General features: G+C 41.3%; 2 protein-coding genes across 4 annotated transcripts in view; one reads left to right on the forward strand and one right to left on the reverse strand.

Moving 5' to 3' along the window:
* The window catches only part of LOC120424869 (mediator of DNA damage checkpoint protein 1-like), a 26,887-nt gene extending 11,198 nt beyond the window's left edge, over positions 1-15,689 (reverse strand). Inside the window, exons 1-5 of one of the 3 annotated variants that reach the window (XM_039589125.2) lie at positions 15,516-15,687; positions 15,316-15,420; positions 1,232-1,546; positions 1,006-1,167; positions 93-915 (exon numbers count right to left, since the gene is read on the reverse strand). In XM_039589125.2, coding sequence (XP_039445059.1) covers positions 93-915; positions 1,006-1,167; positions 1,232-1,546; positions 15,316-15,420; positions 15,516-15,533 — 1,423 coding nt within the window. In that variant the 5' untranslated portion in view covers positions 15,534-15,687. Of the gene's footprint in view, positions 1-92; positions 1,168-1,231; positions 1,547-15,315; positions 15,421-15,515 lie in introns of all 3 variants that reach the window. The other 2 variants (XM_039589124.2, XM_039589126.2) reach the window with 2 other exon arrangements.
* LOC120424870 (venom carboxylesterase-6-like) lies at positions 7,671-15,128 on the forward strand. Its single transcript, XM_039589127.2, has 2 exons — positions 7,671-8,933; positions 14,611-15,128. Exons 1-2 carry the CDS (start codon positions 7,698-7,700, stop codon positions 15,076-15,078), a joined length of 1,704 nt encoding a protein of 567 aa, XP_039445061.1. The 5' UTR covers positions 7,671-7,697; the 3' UTR covers positions 15,079-15,128.
* Positions 15,690-16,492: the final 803 nt, after the last annotated feature.

The raw sequence follows: 16,492 nt of genomic DNA on the forward strand, positions 1-16,492 counted from the left end.
GTAGGGGTTAAATGAGTGTTAATTTTGTACATAACACATTTCATCCAATTAAACACACAAGCAAAAATCGATAAACAAAAAAGAAAACTTACCTTTACTGGTGCTTGGTTCCGCCTGCGTCGCCAAATCGTACACACTCGTCGAATGCGTTTCCCGTTCAACGGGCATCGCTTGCGTGGCCAAAAGGTACGGATCGTCCTCCTCCTTTTCCCCTTCCCCATCCGGCACCATGGCCTGCGTGGCCAGCTCGTACGGATCCAGCTGACACTCGCTCCGGTTAAACGCTTCCTGGTTGGGCAAAATGCCCGCTTCTTCGTCCTCCTCCTCCTCCTCCACCTCCTTGCGCTTCCCAAAGTCCAGGTCCGGCGTAACGGACTCGGTGCGGTCCTGCGGTTCCTCCACCTTCTTCGAAAGTGACAACTTGCTGGTGGAGGCTAGTTTTAATGGTTCTTGTTGAGGAGTTATTCGGTCAAAGTCCAGATCCGGGGTGACCGACTCGACGCGGGGTTCTTCGGACGGCTTGTTGAACTCCAGCTCGGGCGTGACGGAACCTTCCCGTGGATCGGTGCCCTTGGTCGTGTTCTTCGTTTCGTTCCACTCGAGTTTGCTCAAATCTTCGTCGGTTTCGTCGGCTTTGCTTTGTTCTGGGAGTTTGCCGTGGAAAGAGATTGAGTCTACGGAACGATCAGGGGCGATCGATTTGCGTTCGGACTGTTTGTACGACTCGTCTAGATTTTGCAGCAGATTCTGCGACGCAAGCTCCACGTACGGATTGTTGAACAAGCCGTCGCCGGTGTTGCGTTCGTCCTGGCTCTCGAAGCATAGAAAGTCGTCTTCTTTGTCGCCGGTGCCGATCGTGTTGCCGATCGGATCGATCACCTGGGAGGCGTTGGCGGACGCATCTTCGTTGCATTCCTGCGTTTCCGGAATGTAAAACAGGTCATCATCATCGAGGTCGTCTTCGGGGCCAGCGCCGATTACGTTGGCGTTTTGGCTCTCATTTACCTGAATTGACGTGGAGGCACCTTTCTGAGGTTGCGTCGCCGGGACCACGAAACTGTCCCGCTGAAGTGACGTCTCAACCGCCTTGGCGTCGTTACTGACCGTTAGAGCGTTCAACGTGCCCGTCTGCTGAAGGTTCGAACGGGACTTGAGCGAAGAAGGTTCCTGAAAGAAAGGCGTTCCAAAATTATTCATCTAGAACCAAAACTTCCCCTTGAAAATATCGCACCTCCAAGCTGCAGTCGATGAAATCGGCCGAATCTTCGAAGAACGACGCCGAACCAAGTCGGGAGGATCGGCGAGCTCCGCCACTGCCGCCACCGCCCAGCAGGGTGCCGATTTCCGCGCGACACTGGACCACACTGCCGATGGTGATCCGGGCACCGTTGGGAACCGCGTGCCACTCGAGTGGGGCCAGCTCCTGGAAGCTGCTCGCGGATGGACTCCTGGCAAGGGTGGTGCCGCTGTGCGAGCACAGGTCCATGATGTGCAGTTCCTGTGTGGCCGGGTTGCACCGAACGGCCGCATGTTTGCCGCAGACGGACTGGAATGGGAAGAAATAATTGTATGTAGTTACTAGGGGCAGGTAGGGCAGAATGGGCCACCCTTGGTTTTGGGCTTTAGAATGGATTTAGACCAACTGTAAGGCAAGGGTCTTATAAAGGACGTCAAATAACATCACCATGCCGAAAACGACGTTTGAATTCATTGTAGGGAAATATACCCATTTTAAGCCTAATAGGCGGTTGTGTTTGAATGATGCTAGATAATCTGGAGTGTTCCTTGAATAAACTTAAACCAAGAACACCAACGAGTAGAGCAACTTTTTGTGAACATTTCTGTTTATTTTCACTTTTATTAAAAGTTATGCTATTCCTTTTACAAGCCTTTAAAAAATATATTTCCCAAATGTATTCTAATCAGTTGAGTGCATTGGGCCACGCCCATTTTCCTATTTTCAGCTTAGTTCTTTTTTCTTCCAGCGCTCTTTTGGGTCTGCTTAGTGCTGCCAAAATTGATGAAATTTAAGCGAACAGTAGCATTTATAGAGAAAATTTCCTTGCATCACTGGCTCACTCCAACAGGCGCTGCTTGGTGGCCACCATGTGTTCTTTATTTGCCTTCGCTTCTCGCTCGGTTTTCTACGGCCTTCGATTGGAATGGGTCGTCAAAATTCAAACGTCAAAAGACTTGGCGCGTTTGTTTCTTTGATGACGCTTGCTAATTATTTTCATGTTTCGGTATTTTTTTTTCAAGTGAGTAACTAACTAATGTGCAAAAGAACATGTTGCCAGTAGTTGGAAGCAATTTTATATCTTAAGCGCTTTGAAATCGTTAGCGCAAGTGAAAAGGTATTGATGGCGACTTTCGTTAAGCAGCTAACCTCTCATCTTGCGTGTGGATGTGTGTGTCACCAAAATGATGAGAAATGGTCTCGCAAAATAGAAATGATGATCAAAAGTGCATTAAATTTGATCTTTTTGGCCAGTAAGTGGCATAAATTTGCGTGCTTACTTGAGGCGGTGCTGTTGCTGGTATGTTTATAGCCTAAATAGTATTTTTGGAGCTTTAATCGAGCATCAAACTCTCCATATGATGAAGATAGGTGTTTGATTAGAAAGGGTATATTTCCCCTATTTTTCGAATTATGAGCAAAAATGAAAATTTATTGACAAAACCACGCAAATGTTGTTTATTTCGAGGTTCTTAAATAAGCTTTCTCGAAAGTTAGATTATTTGAAAAAGTTTGTTCAATGTTTAGAATGTTACAGGGAGCTATTACGAAGGTAATCAAACAACAACGGAACCTTCAAATCATTTCGAGGCTTGGTGGTGGAAGTGTTAAATTAAAATCCACTTGGGGCAGAATGGACCAGCCTTTTCCTTCCTTATAAAAACAATCAAAAATTACAAAATTTGAGCTATGGTTTTTTTTCACTCCTGGTAGCTACACAAATCACCTTTAATGCAACATTAGTTGATTTTTTAGTTGTTAATATGTTTATTATGTAATAAAAGTGTCTTGTTTCAACTATTATAACTATTTTTAAAAATGTTTGTTATTTGTGACTATCTTTATAAAAGTGGTCTAACTTCATGGAAACTATGTTAAAAAGGTCTCTTAAGTCATTTATTATCCCCCTTCAACGTTGTATTAGACAAAATGGCTTGTTTTCTAAGGTGGTCCATTCTGCCCCGCACCCTGGAAAAATAGTCGAAAAACATTTTTTGCATCAAAAATAGTTTTAAGCTAAAAGTTTCTTCAACCAAGTATACAACATTGAAGGGAACATCCCAAAGCATAAGCCTACTACACTGAATTCATAAATTTGTATGTTTTGACGTAGACTACGTCTTACTCGAAGGTACTGGGGTGCCATTCCAAAAAACCCGGGCCGAAGGCCCTGGAATACTGCGTCATCCGTCAAACGCTTATATCTTCCTTCCCTCTTATCGAACCGACACGATTTATGTTCCATTCGATTCGAAAATTATTCAGCAATTTGCTATAAAACTTTCATTGTTGGCAAAATAGTTTAACTATTGAAACAATTCAATGTTTTCAAAATGCAGAGATTTTGCAAGCAAAATGAGCGCTTCCCACTCACGGACGGGAATGCCAAGTACCTATTTTGAGGGGAAAATCACCCGAGCAACGCGACCGAGTGTCGGTCGCGAAAAAGGAGGGGAAGTAGCGGGCCGAAATCATATATAAGAACGCGCGCCAGATTTCAGACCATCATTCTCGTCTCAGACGTCGGACCGGCAGCAGCAGCAGGAGAGAGACCAGAGCAGCAGCAGCAGGAGAGAGAGGGACCAGAACTGCAAAAGAAGTGCGCATCGCCTTCTCGTCGTCACCGTCAGCCAGTTGCCTCGCGATGGCCGGACCGTTTTGATCTTCCCACCCGGGACGAGGCAGCAACAAGATGAGGCGCGCGCCTGCTGCCTTCTCGCCGAAAAGTTGCCTCTCGTGGGTCAAGCCGTGGTTGTGAAACTTCCAAATTCTAGTTGTTAAACTTTCCAACTCTTCGGAGTTGCCTCACTCCCCGTCCCTCGTCCCACCCGGGGCGAGGCAGCGCAATGAATAATTACAGTTTAAATTTCAGGAACAAATTTTGGTTTTACGGGGGCGACGGACTGAACAGCTTTCTGAGGCTGCTCTCGCCCTCAATTCCTAAAAAACCCGGTGTTTACATGGTAGCTGCGGTTTTGTTCGCATTAGATTTGCCATCTCTTTCTAGTAAAAGTCAACTCTATCGGAATTCAATTCGAATCGTATATAAATTCCGTTTCAACAACCGGTACGTACACGGTCCGATTGAATTTACTAGGTGTCGGGTATTGCAAGTATCTAGCTAATTCATCAAAATTAAGAAATGGAAAACTCTGTGTCCACATATCAAAACTTTACGTAGTCTACGCCATTCCGGTTATGTCTGTGACATAACTACTTTGACTTTTTTCCCTCAAATCGAATCGGCACGGTTTTGGTTTCATTCGATTAGAAAATTATTCAGCAATTTGCTATAAAATTTTCATTGCTGGCAAAATAGTTTTGGCAATATAGTTTTACTATTGAAACAATTCAATGTTTAAAAATGCAGAGATTTTGCAAGCAAAATGAGCGCTTCCCACTCACGGACGGGAATGTCAAGTACCTATTTTGAGGGGAAAATTACCCGAGCAACGCGACCGAGTGTCGGTCGCGAAAAAGGAGGGGAAGTAGCGGGCCGAAAACATATATAAGAAAGTGCGCCAGTTTTCAGGCCAACATTCACGTCTCAGTCAGACGTCGGACCGGCCAGACCAGCAGAGCAGAGAGACCAGAACAGCAGCAGCAGCAGAAGAAACCAGAGCAGCAGGAGAGAGGGAGGGACCAGAGCTACAACAGAAGCGCGCATCGCCTTGTCAGCCAATTGCCTTTCGATGACCGGACCGTTTGAATATTCTGAAGAAGGGGGTGAGGACTGCCCAACTCTTCGGAGTTGCCCTCACTCCCCGTCCCTCGTCCCACCCGGGACGAGTCTGCAACGAGATGAGGCGCGCGCATGCTGCCAGCCGTGCCCTAATGGTACGTTCGTTTGAGGGCTAGTTCCACACTGAGTGCCGCACTCAGAGCTGTCAAAGTGTTTCTTTGAAGAAACTCGCGCTAGTTCCGCACGAGTTTCGCCGCCATCTTGGAACTGAAACTCTAGTGCCGCACTCGATATTTTTTCAGTTTCATGCGAGTTCCACGCACACTGACAAATGACGTTCGATTGAACCAAAACTGGCACCGACGAGTGCGGCACTCAGTGCCGCACTAGCTGTTCAAACGAACGTACCATAAGATGACAGTTTTCGTGAGTTGCACGTATACACCGACAGATGGCCAGTGGGCCTCGTCGGAGTCCACCCATGAAATACGCAACTCAAAATTTGCATGGGAAACTTTTTTTTCGTGACGGCTTTCGCGGCACGCTCACTTCAACTGTTCTAGACTAATATTTGAACGTGGCGTATCTCAAAACAAGTTTTTTAAGAAAATGATTCCAGACTGCTTATTTTGTCGTTTTAAACCGAAACAAGGCAAAAACTATATTAATTCAAACTATTCGCCATTTTCAAAAGTTTGGCTAGATAATATCGAAGGCCGCCATCTTAGGCCCACTGGGTCCACAAAAAGGGGTACGCTCAGTTTGTATGGGAGATGTCAACATGCTCCCGGGCTGCATGCTGCCTTCTTGCCGAACAGTTGCCATGGCCAAGCCGTGGTTGTCAAACAAGCAGGAAGGGGGTGAGGACTCGAATCCAGGGATGCCACATTTGAAGATTTTCGAGCACAGGCTCAATGCTCAAACGTATTGTTTTGCCATGTTATTCGATGATTTTTAATTAAATGAATAACTCACGAAAAAGATAACAATTTTTTGCTTGTTTTGCCAAAAACAGATTTGTGAAATATTATTTTGCCATCAAGTTAAACTCATTTGCGTTTTTGTGATGTGCCCGAAAATCTTCAAAATCTGGCATGCCTGCTCGAATCTTTTCGGAGTTGCCCTCACTCCCCTTCTCTCGTCCCACCCGGGATGAGTCGGTGAAATGCCTTTCAGGAACAAATGTTGGTCTTCGGGGGTGACGGATTGCACAGCTTTCTGAGGCTGCTCTCGCCCCCAACCCCTCTCGTTTTTCCTTCTTCTCTTTCCTTCCTCCATTCTATGTTGTTGTTTGAATAAGGCTTTCTAGTCAAAGATTTACCAACCCATTCAAAGTATGTTTACATAAAGTTATCTAAGTCCGATCACACGCACACTAGCACGCCATTTGTTTTGCTGAAGGGTAAAAAATTTTACCTCAATCTTTTTCGCACGTAGATAACTCTATTGCAGCTGCGGTTTTGTTCGCATTAGATTTGCCATCTCTTTCATCGAATCGTATAAGAATTCAACAACCGGTACGTACACGGTCCGATTGTGTTTACTGGCCTAAGAATGTGTAAGTTCTGTCTTGTTGGGGGTCCATCTCCCATTCACGATCTTATTCCGTTAATGTATTTCAAGTATCTAGCTAATTCTTCCAAATTAAAATATGGAAAACTCTATGTCCACATAACAAAACTTTACGTAGTCTACGCCATTCCGGTTATGTCTGTGACATAACTATTTTGACTTTTTCTATGGTTGTTGGCGCATTTTGCTTAGGCGGGCCATTCTGCCCCCTCTGCCCCTATTCAAGAAAAAATATCTTAAATAAGTTTTAAATTCAGAGCCACTATATAAACAATATAACAACACCAATTGAAAAGTGTAAACTAATTAGGCAACCGTAGCTTCAAACATCATGCCGTGCGGTGAATAAAGATTGCTCATTTGTATGATTGATAAGATTTGCAAATCTGGTTCTCATTATTTCATTAGGTTTGCCCTGTATACAAGTAATGATTCAATCATACGGGAGAAACTCCGTTACTCTGTTGAGCTATGTATAATAGCTGCACCCCTTTGATTGCGGCAAAACAGATAAGATCCTACAAATTTGCCGAAGACTCCAAATCGATCAAAAATTCCCTACAGATAAAGATTTTGAAAATAAATATTTTTGAAAAATTCAAATTGCACGTGAGGACTCCACAGTTCATGCTTCCCCTTGGGTTGAGCCTGCGCAGAAAGTTTGGTCGGTGTTATATGTGTACCTCTGTATCAAGGTCACGTAATTAAATCAGAACTGGTATTGAGTAAAAAAAATAAGTGGCTTCTTTTTAAGGTACGACATGTTTTTCAGTAGCACTGAATAATTTAGTTGGTTAATTTCATTCACAAAATACCTTTAAAATTATGTATGAATCGAAGGAATAAAAATGGGTGATATATTTATTATTATTTTTCGATATATTTAAATAACGCTGTAATTTTACTGGGATTTCAGTAGTTATTTTCAGTATAATAGAAAAAGTTTTTTTTTGTTCTAAGTTCTAGTTATTCAGTGCTATCATAAATATATATCTTTACCAAGTCCACAATGCAAATCCCAGTTCAGCACAAAGACCCAACAGCGCCCTACTTGCAAGACGCGTTAATACACTCTTATCACTATCTCGTCAACAGCCGTGCATGTAAAGCCGATTACAAGCAGGTTGCCCGCACGAACAACCTTCGTCCGATCAGTAACAGTTTGACCGGCTTCGAAGAACGTCGTCGTCTTCTTCTACAACTACAATGGGAACTCTATCCCTTTTGCTGGCAGTACTTGGCTGCTTCACGATCGCACTTGGTGAGTTCGTAACCGTTGAAACCGTAAACGGTCCGCTACGTGGTGAGAAACGTGACTTTTACTACGCCTTTGAGGGTATCCCGTACGCCAAGGCACCGCTGGGTGAGTTGCGGTTGGCGCCATCCGTCGTGAACGATGCTCGCTGGGAGGAACCAAGGGATGCCACTGAACCGGGACCGGTTTGCTTGCAGTGGAGTCACTTTGTGGAGGGTGAGGATCGCTCGACCGGGGAGGAGGACTGTCTGTTTATGAACGTGTACACGACTTCGGTTGGAGTGCTGGAGGAACCGCTGCCGACGATCTTCTTCATTCATGGGGGGGCGTTCATGTTTGGAAGTGGCGACTTTTACAAGCCGGATAATTTGCTGCGTAAGCCGATGGTGCTGGTAACGTTCAACTACCGGTTGGGACCGCTTGGCTTTTTGAGCACGGAAGACGACGTGATTCCGGGTAATTACGGGCTGAAAGATCAGGTAACGGCGCTGCGTTGGGTTAGAAGCAATATCGAGGTCTTCGGCGGACACGCGGACAACATCACGATCGTGGGTTATTCCGCCGGGTCGGCAAGCGTCCAGCTGCACTATCTATCTCCAATGTCCCGCGGACTGTTCAAAAACGGCATCGGCCACAGTGGATCCGCACTGAATCCCTGGGTTCTGGCAGAAGATTCCGCCAAAAAGGCTCAACTGATCGCAAACGCCGTCGGTTGTCCCACCACTTCAAGCACCAAAATGCTCCAATGTCTCCGCGAGAAACCCGCCCTGGACATTGTCCGCGCCGTTGGTCCGCTCTTCAGGTACCTCTACAACCCGTTCTCCCCGCTGGGAGTCGTCATCGAGAAGCAGTCCAAGAACAACCCGCGTCCCTTCCTGGCGGACCACCCCTACAAGCTCATGAAGTCCGGCAAGTACTTCCACGTGCCGTTGATCCTGTCCGTGAACGAGGCCGAAGGGCTCTACCCGGGCGGGGAGTTTATCAGCCGGGAGGAATATCTGCTCGAAATCGACGAGCGGTGGAACCAGCTGGTGCCGCACATTTTGGACTATCACACTTCGTTGGGTGGTGACGACGCCGACAACGAGGAAGAAGAAGTGCGCCGCAACGAGATAAGCCAGATGATTAGAAAGCGCTACCTGGGACGGCGAATGCTGAGCGATAACAGCTTTCGGGACTTTATACGGGTAGGTTGGTTTGGGAAGTGCCCTTTACGATACAAGTAAGTCGAGGTTAGAGCGTCCAATTTCCCGTCCCGGGATTTCCCGTTTCCCGGGAAATTTAAAAATTTCCCGGGAATTCCCGAAATTCAAGCGGAAGTATATATTTTCTTAATTTTTTGGACCCAATTTTTTTGAAAGTGCTATACAAAAAACGAAGAAACTCATTTAATATCAAGATTTATTACTGAAAATATTAATTTCTGAAGCAGCTGGAAATATACCTTGCTTAATGAAAATAAACTATTACAATTTAGGCAAACTTTTAAAAGAATAATTGGATATAGAATACATAATATTTAAACCCTTTAACGCCAAAGCAAAACTGAGATCGTTTACGTTATTGTTTACCATGATCAAATTAGACGAAAATTGAATTGGTATTTTTCATTAAATATTTCAAATAGGTTTTTGCATGAAAAAATACTTCAATTTGTTCAAAAAAATTCTATTTAAAGTAAAAGAATTACAATTTTTGGGGTCAGATTGTCTAACATGAAAAAAATGGAGGAGTGGTAGTGGGATGATGTAAATTTATCGTATTATTTAAATCATGTTTTCGTTATATAAAAAAAAGTTCAACAAAAGTCAATTACAAACTTGAAAACCATGTGGAAAAAACCATTAAACAATCATTGAAAAACTACTCTGTATTGTTTAGGAGGTGCCCGAAAAATGCAAACATATTTTAAAAACTTGCTCCAAATATGTGAAAACATTGAGTTGTTTGAAGTAAAAAAAACACGAAAGAAAAACTAAAAAGCTCAACAATTTTGTTCAAGAGATAAATAAACTTGGTTTAGAAAAGTTAAGAATTTCGTTTTCGTTTTACGGAGCAAGGTGGGGGACGCGGCCTCAAGTCAGTCCAAGTCTGGTTTCTTGTGGAAATAAGGGTAGTGGCTGGGCTAGTATTGCATACCAAATGAACACCACCGGAAGATATAGGGCATCGGGAGGGGGAAGGTGAAAGAAAATTAGTGTAGGTGTGAGTAATAGAACTTGGATGACTTGAGCAGTTACGGTAATCTAAGTTCAACACTGAATAAAGAAAATCTGAAATTTTGATTTGATTTACACAAAGGGAACCTATAATGTATTTCAAATTTAAAGGAAATCAAATAAATTTACTGGAAAATAAAAGATAAAAACCAACTTGTCAAGGGAACAGAAATGGGAAAACTAACTTGAATCAACCTCAACTAAACTGTCTGAAAGTAACTTGAATCTCAAATCCCCGAAATGTTAATTACAAAGCAAAACATTTCTTTACCTAGTGATTTAAACCTGTCTGGCTGCTTCCAAAAACATTAATGAAACGTTCATATTTTACAAGTTGAACACTCGTTGTTAAGACGACTATTTCGTGCACGCAGAAAAATAAGGCATATTTGAATCAACAAAACGTTTTGTTGATTTGAAAATCAAGTTTTTTGTTGAATCAACGCTAAACGTCAAAGCAACTTTTTCAAAACAACAAAAGATTTTTGTGGAATTGAGAAAATCAAGGTTTGTTTCAACGCAAAATCAGCGTTGATTAAATTCAACAAAAATTTTGTTGAATCAAACCTCGTACAGGCTGATTCTACAAAATATTTTTCTGCGTGTGCCTTCCATTTCATTAGGGCACACAAGCTTGGCAAACAAGAGTTATAAAAACTATCATTTGAGTGAAAGAGACACAACCCTGTTCACACCTGTGGGTCCTTTTTTGTCCGATATCATTTCATTATTGCTTGATCGATACTCTATGGAAATTTTTACATAGAATATGCCTACTGGTCTACATCAATCAAAGTTTATTGACAGCATTACTCTTACTTAACAATTGCAACTAACTTTAACTTCAAATAGATTTGGAAAGGATACAGATTTATTTTAAATGCTAATGCTAAGCAACAACACAATTGTACTATCCTGAAGTCCCAACCTAAAATCCTAAAACCCACATTGTGATAGGGGCAGGGGGGGCAGAATAGGCCACCCTTGGTTTTAGGCTTTAGATTGGATTTAGACCAATTGTAAGGCAAGGGTCTTATCCAGGTTTTTAAGCGAAGATGGCGTTCGAATGGTGAACGTCCGAAATGTCAAAATCGCGCAGTAGAACCAACATTAGAAAAAAATGTGGCTGACATGCCATGGCACACTTTTTTCGTAATGTTGGCACCACTGCGTGATTTTGACATTTCGGGCGTTCACCTTTCGAACGCCATTTCGCTTAAAAACCTGGATAAAGGACGTCAAATAACTTCACCATACCAAAAACGACGTTTGAATTCATTGTATTTTTCGAATTATGAGCAAAAATGTAAATTTATTAGAAAAACCACGGAAATGTTGTTTATTTCGAGGTTTTAAATAAGCTTTCTGAAAAGTTGGATTGTTTGAAAAAGTTTGCTCAATGCTTATAACGTTACTAGATGCTACTACCAAGGTATACAAACAACAACAGAACCTTAAAATCATTTAGAGGCTTGGTGGTGGATGTGTTAAATTAAAATCCACTTGGGGGCAGAATGGACCACCCTTTTCCTGCCTTATAAAAACAATCAAAAGTTAAAAAAAATGAGCTAAATGGATTATTTCACTCCTGGTAGCTTCACAAATCACGTTTAATGCAACAAAAGTTTATTTTTTAGTTGTTTCGAATAGTGTCTTTTTTCGACATATTTACACTATTTTCAAAAATCTTTGTTTTTTTAAGTTACTATTTTTATAAAAGTGATCAAATTTCATGGAAACTATAATGGAAAGGTCCCTGAAGTAATTTATTATCACCCTTCAACGTTGTATTAGAAGAAATGGCTTGTTTTCTAAGGTGGCCCATTCTGCCCCGCACCCTAAAAAGTTAGTCGAAAAATTTTTTTTTGAAAGTGGCTCAAAAACAGTTTTAAGTAAAAAAATTTCATCAACAAAGTATACAACATTGAAGGGAACATTCCAAAGCATAAGCCTACTACACTGGATTCATAATTGTTTATGTTTTTCTATGGTTTTTGGTGCATTTCCCTTAGGCGGTCCATTCTGCCCCCCTGCCCCTAGTGAAAAAGTCACAGAAGCAGTGGTGTCTTTTGCAATAGAGAATTTGCAGCAAAGCTAAAAAACACATGTCGCCACCTATGAACAAGTAGCGTAAACCTATGATTTTTCGAAAAAATGTGTTTTTACCTTCAAAATCAACATTTTTATAAAACTTATGCCGGATTCGGATGAGAAAAATTATTTCCAACAATTTGATGTATAACTTTCCAATATTTGTTTGATTTTTCTATGAGAAAATTGTAAATTTAGTAAAAGATAGTTATTTGGACTATTTGGCAACAAAGTCTGTCAAAAATCAATAGAAATTGTTGAATATACGTTAACACATCTGTTATCAACTATATAAATGCTTATTTCGTTGATATATACCGGGAAACTAATTTTTTCGTGTTCCAAAACATGTTTTTTAAAGAAAAAGTTCACAAATTTTTGCGCGCCCAAAAATTGATGTTCATTACTTTAAAGCAAAAAATTTTTCTCGTCTTTTGCAACCAGTTTCATTAAGATTGATGCAGGATATAATGAGAAATAAGCGATTTTGTTCTTCAATCCAGCAGAAAGGAATACGATTTTTGGCAAGTAACCTCATTTTGGCGCCACCTACATTTGAAACACAGTCGCGCTGCAAAACCTCAATTGTGATATTTTCACTATCGGAGAACTACCTAGTTCACGAAGACAGCTTATCGGTCAACGCTTAAGCCCTGGGGCTGCGGCAAAGCGAGATCTCGTAGCATGAAGTGGTGTCCATAGTGCTTATAAAAAATAATGTATACCCAAATTTTAACAAATGCACTAGGATCAAATCATGCCCCTTGACTTTACAAGGCCCAGGGAACTTGGTTTAGAAAAGTTAAGAATTTAAGAATTTAAAAATGTAAGAATTTAAGAATGTAAGAATTTAAGAATTAAAAAATTTAAGGATTTAAGAATTTAAATTCATAAACACAGTTTCAGTTCAGTTTAACAGTTTCAGAATCTATCAATTTATAAGTTTTTGTTCTAAAATTTGTATTTAATTTTCAATTTTTAAAATTTAAACATTTTCACTTTTTTAATCCTTGTATTTAATTTTTTTGAACTTGAATTTTTGGAGTTTTGCATTCAGATTTTTTAAATTTGGAAATTTAGATTTTTTTCAATTTTTGAATATGGTACAGACTCGATTATCCGAAGTTTTGATTATCAGAAGTCCGATTATCCGAAGGTTTTTATAAGACTTCGGATAATCGAATCATGACAAAAAAAAATTGGGTGAGAGCGTTCTAGTTTTGTCCTTATTATTGTACTGCATTTCAATTTTAATTATATTTAACAACCAATTCTCACTACTTCATTCGTCGGTGGAGTATCCCATAAATCCTTTTCCCCTATCTTGGAGGTCGTCTAAGTTCTTAGGCATCTCTATAGGGTATACAATCATCACATCCCTCCCCCACTTCCCTCGTTGATCGTGAGGAGTCGACCAAAAGGACAAATCGACGCCAACATTTCAAAAAGCATCATGTACAAACCATGCGTTTTGAGAAAAACGCATTTGAATGTTGAGCATCCATTTTCAATTCCCATTTTAATATAAAAGCAAAATAAGATGTTCTAATAATAACAAACGATGAAAAACGTTGCTTTTATTGATACTTGATCATTCAAATTCAATAAAACATCATTTCCGTAATTTTATTTGAGTAAAACAAACATAACTCCTTTTGAAATCACCAACGTCTATATCACCCTGCTGTCATTGAGGGGGGCGCTTTGTTATGATTCGTTTTTCTTCACCGAATGTACATGGCGCTTTGTTCATGATGCTTTTTTTTTCGTCGCGAGGTTCATGTAGTCTTTTGTTTGACAGGTTGACAGGGCTATATAAACAGGGACTGCTGATGGCAGAGATTTTGTTTATGTTACTTTATTTAAAATCATGATTAAACAGACTTTACTGAAGTAACTTTTGCTCATTTTTGGTGGAGAGGTAGCTGATTAGGAGTACTTTCAGAATATGCAATAACCCAGAAAGTTTCAAAATGTACATGATGCCTTTTGAAATGTTACCGTCGAAATGAATGGTGATGTGTCATTCGGCACATTCCTGACGCATTTATTTTCCTTATCGGCGCCAACCTAGCTATTGCGAGCTTTGCTCAGCTAGAGTACGGTCAACTAAGCTAAGCTAATTGTTTTTTTTTGTCTGATATTAAATTTAAGTGAAGACCCCACCTTTGAAGACCTTTATCTTCGACAATTCATGAGGGGAGCACCAGAATCTTGAACCTGTTTCTTTAAACAAATTATAGCATTCAAAGTACGAATAAAATACAATAGATTATAAACACTCTGCCTTTTATGCTAAATACAAAGTTCTGCCTTTCGCGGTCCAAATTTTTAAGGCCTGGATAACCCGATAGAAATATAAGTTAAATCGTTTTTGGTACGATAGATCCATAAAGGCACGACACAGAGGTGTCCTCACTCCCCTATAGAACAAATCCTAGATCGCGATGTTACCGATCAATAAATAAACATTGAAATTGGATGCTAGTTGGTCAACTGGCAGTGCTGTACTCCGGAGTAAAATTAACTTTAAAATAACTTTTTTTTTCTCTAGATGATCTCCAACCGTCTTTATTTTACCGGTGTTGTGACCTCCGCCAAGCTTATGCAGGTGCACTCGCCGATCTACCTGTACTACGACGTGTACAAGACCAAGTACGGAGTCGGTGAGCTGCTGGCCAAATCGATGAAGAATTACGGCGTCGCCCACGGCGAGGACGTGCTGCTGGTGTTCAAAAGCGTCCTGCGGGACGAAATTCCCTACACCGAGGAGGAGCTGCTGGTCGCGGGGAAGTTTGTTGCCATGTACGACACGTTTGCCCGGGAGAGTGTGGCCCGGTTTGGCGACGCGGACATTCCCCGGATGGATCGGGCGGACTTGGTTCGATTTTTGGAGATTAAACATCCCAAAAGTGAGCCGAAGTTGGCGCGACAGTTGAACGACGAAGGCTTTTGGAGCCAGTTGGACTTTGGGGACGGAATGCCGGTGGAGAAGGCTCCGAGTAAGAAGGAGGAACTTTGAATTTCATGAAATAAAGTATAATTAATACATTCGTTTTAAATGTGTCAATATCAGATGATATTTTATTGATTGAGAAGCATCCCTAATGAATTTATTTCGAATGGTTTTAATTTGATTTCACAGCAAAAACATGGATCTACTGATAACACAACGGTCAAGGTCAACCCTATTGCAAAAGTAAACAAACAATCCCCACAGTTTTAAACTAGAATCAAACGATTGTATCGTTCCACTTACCTTTTCGTCAAGCCGGATGACGCTGTAGCGGTCATTATCAGCCGACCCGAGCAGTGTAATGCCCTGCTTCAGCCGGTGCCGGTCGTCGTTTACAACGAGAAACATCTGCGAGAGCAAAAAAAAAAACAAGTGTCTACAGGTTGATAACGCCATTCCGGGAAAAATCTCCTCAAACGGAACAAAAGGCAACTCTGCCGTACCTGGCAATCGGAATCCATCGGGGCTCACGGGCGCAAAAGTTACACTATTCACACAACATTGATTAAAACGGAAACTAAAACGTTTTTGCGATTTAAATCAACAAAATCGTCTGCGGAATTTTAAAGCCTTTCGAGAATAAACACGTTTGTTTACCACAGTTGACTGTTTCAAACCTTCGAGCAACTGTCAAATTTCGCGCCTGCACGCTCATTGGAAATAACTCACATGTGCAAGTTTTTTTTACTCACATTAGTCACATTCTTAAAAACCAGGGGGGTGATATTTACCTATAGAGCAATCACAGAGTGTGGAGCAATTGGGTACTAAAGCCCTATGTCAATTTTTATGTACAACGGTAAAAAACACGATTAAAAACCATTTCTGATAACTTTTTTTTTCATTTTAATGCAAAAAATAATAATGACAAGACAACATTTTTCGATGGATCAACTATGGTCCCCTTGGAACGAGCTGTCAAGTAGGAGCTTTTCTGTCAAGTAGGACCGCGAGGTTAATTTTTCAAAATTGATTTTAAAATCCATTTCAAACTCTTTGTGGTCGTACAAAGGGTCATTGTACTCAGAAAAATAAGCTTTATCGCTGTAAACAATAATATCAGCAATCTAAGCTTCATTTTCGGACCCAATTCCAGTCAAAAACAGGAATTTTTAGGTACTTTTTTTCGACCCTCTCCGATTTCAATGAAACTTTGTAGACATGTTATCCTACGCCTACATAATGTTACGTTCGTTTGAAGAGCCGGTGTGGCACTGAGTTCCGCACTCGTCGGTGCCAGTTTTGGTTCAATCGAACATCATTTGTCAGTGTGCGTGGACCTCGCATGAAACTGAAAAAATATCGAGTGCGGCACTAAAGTTTCAGTTCCAAGATGGCGACGAAACTCGTGCGGAACTAGCGCAAGTTTCTTCAAAGATTGACAGCTCTTAGTGTGGCACTCAGTGTGGAACTAGCCTGT

Source organism: Culex pipiens, chromosome 3 (genome assembly GCF_016801865.2).
Source record: "Culex pipiens pallens isolate TS chromosome 3, TS_CPP_V2, whole genome shotgun sequence".
Lineage (NCBI taxonomy): Eukaryota > Metazoa > Arthropoda > Insecta > Diptera > Culicidae > Culex > Culex pipiens.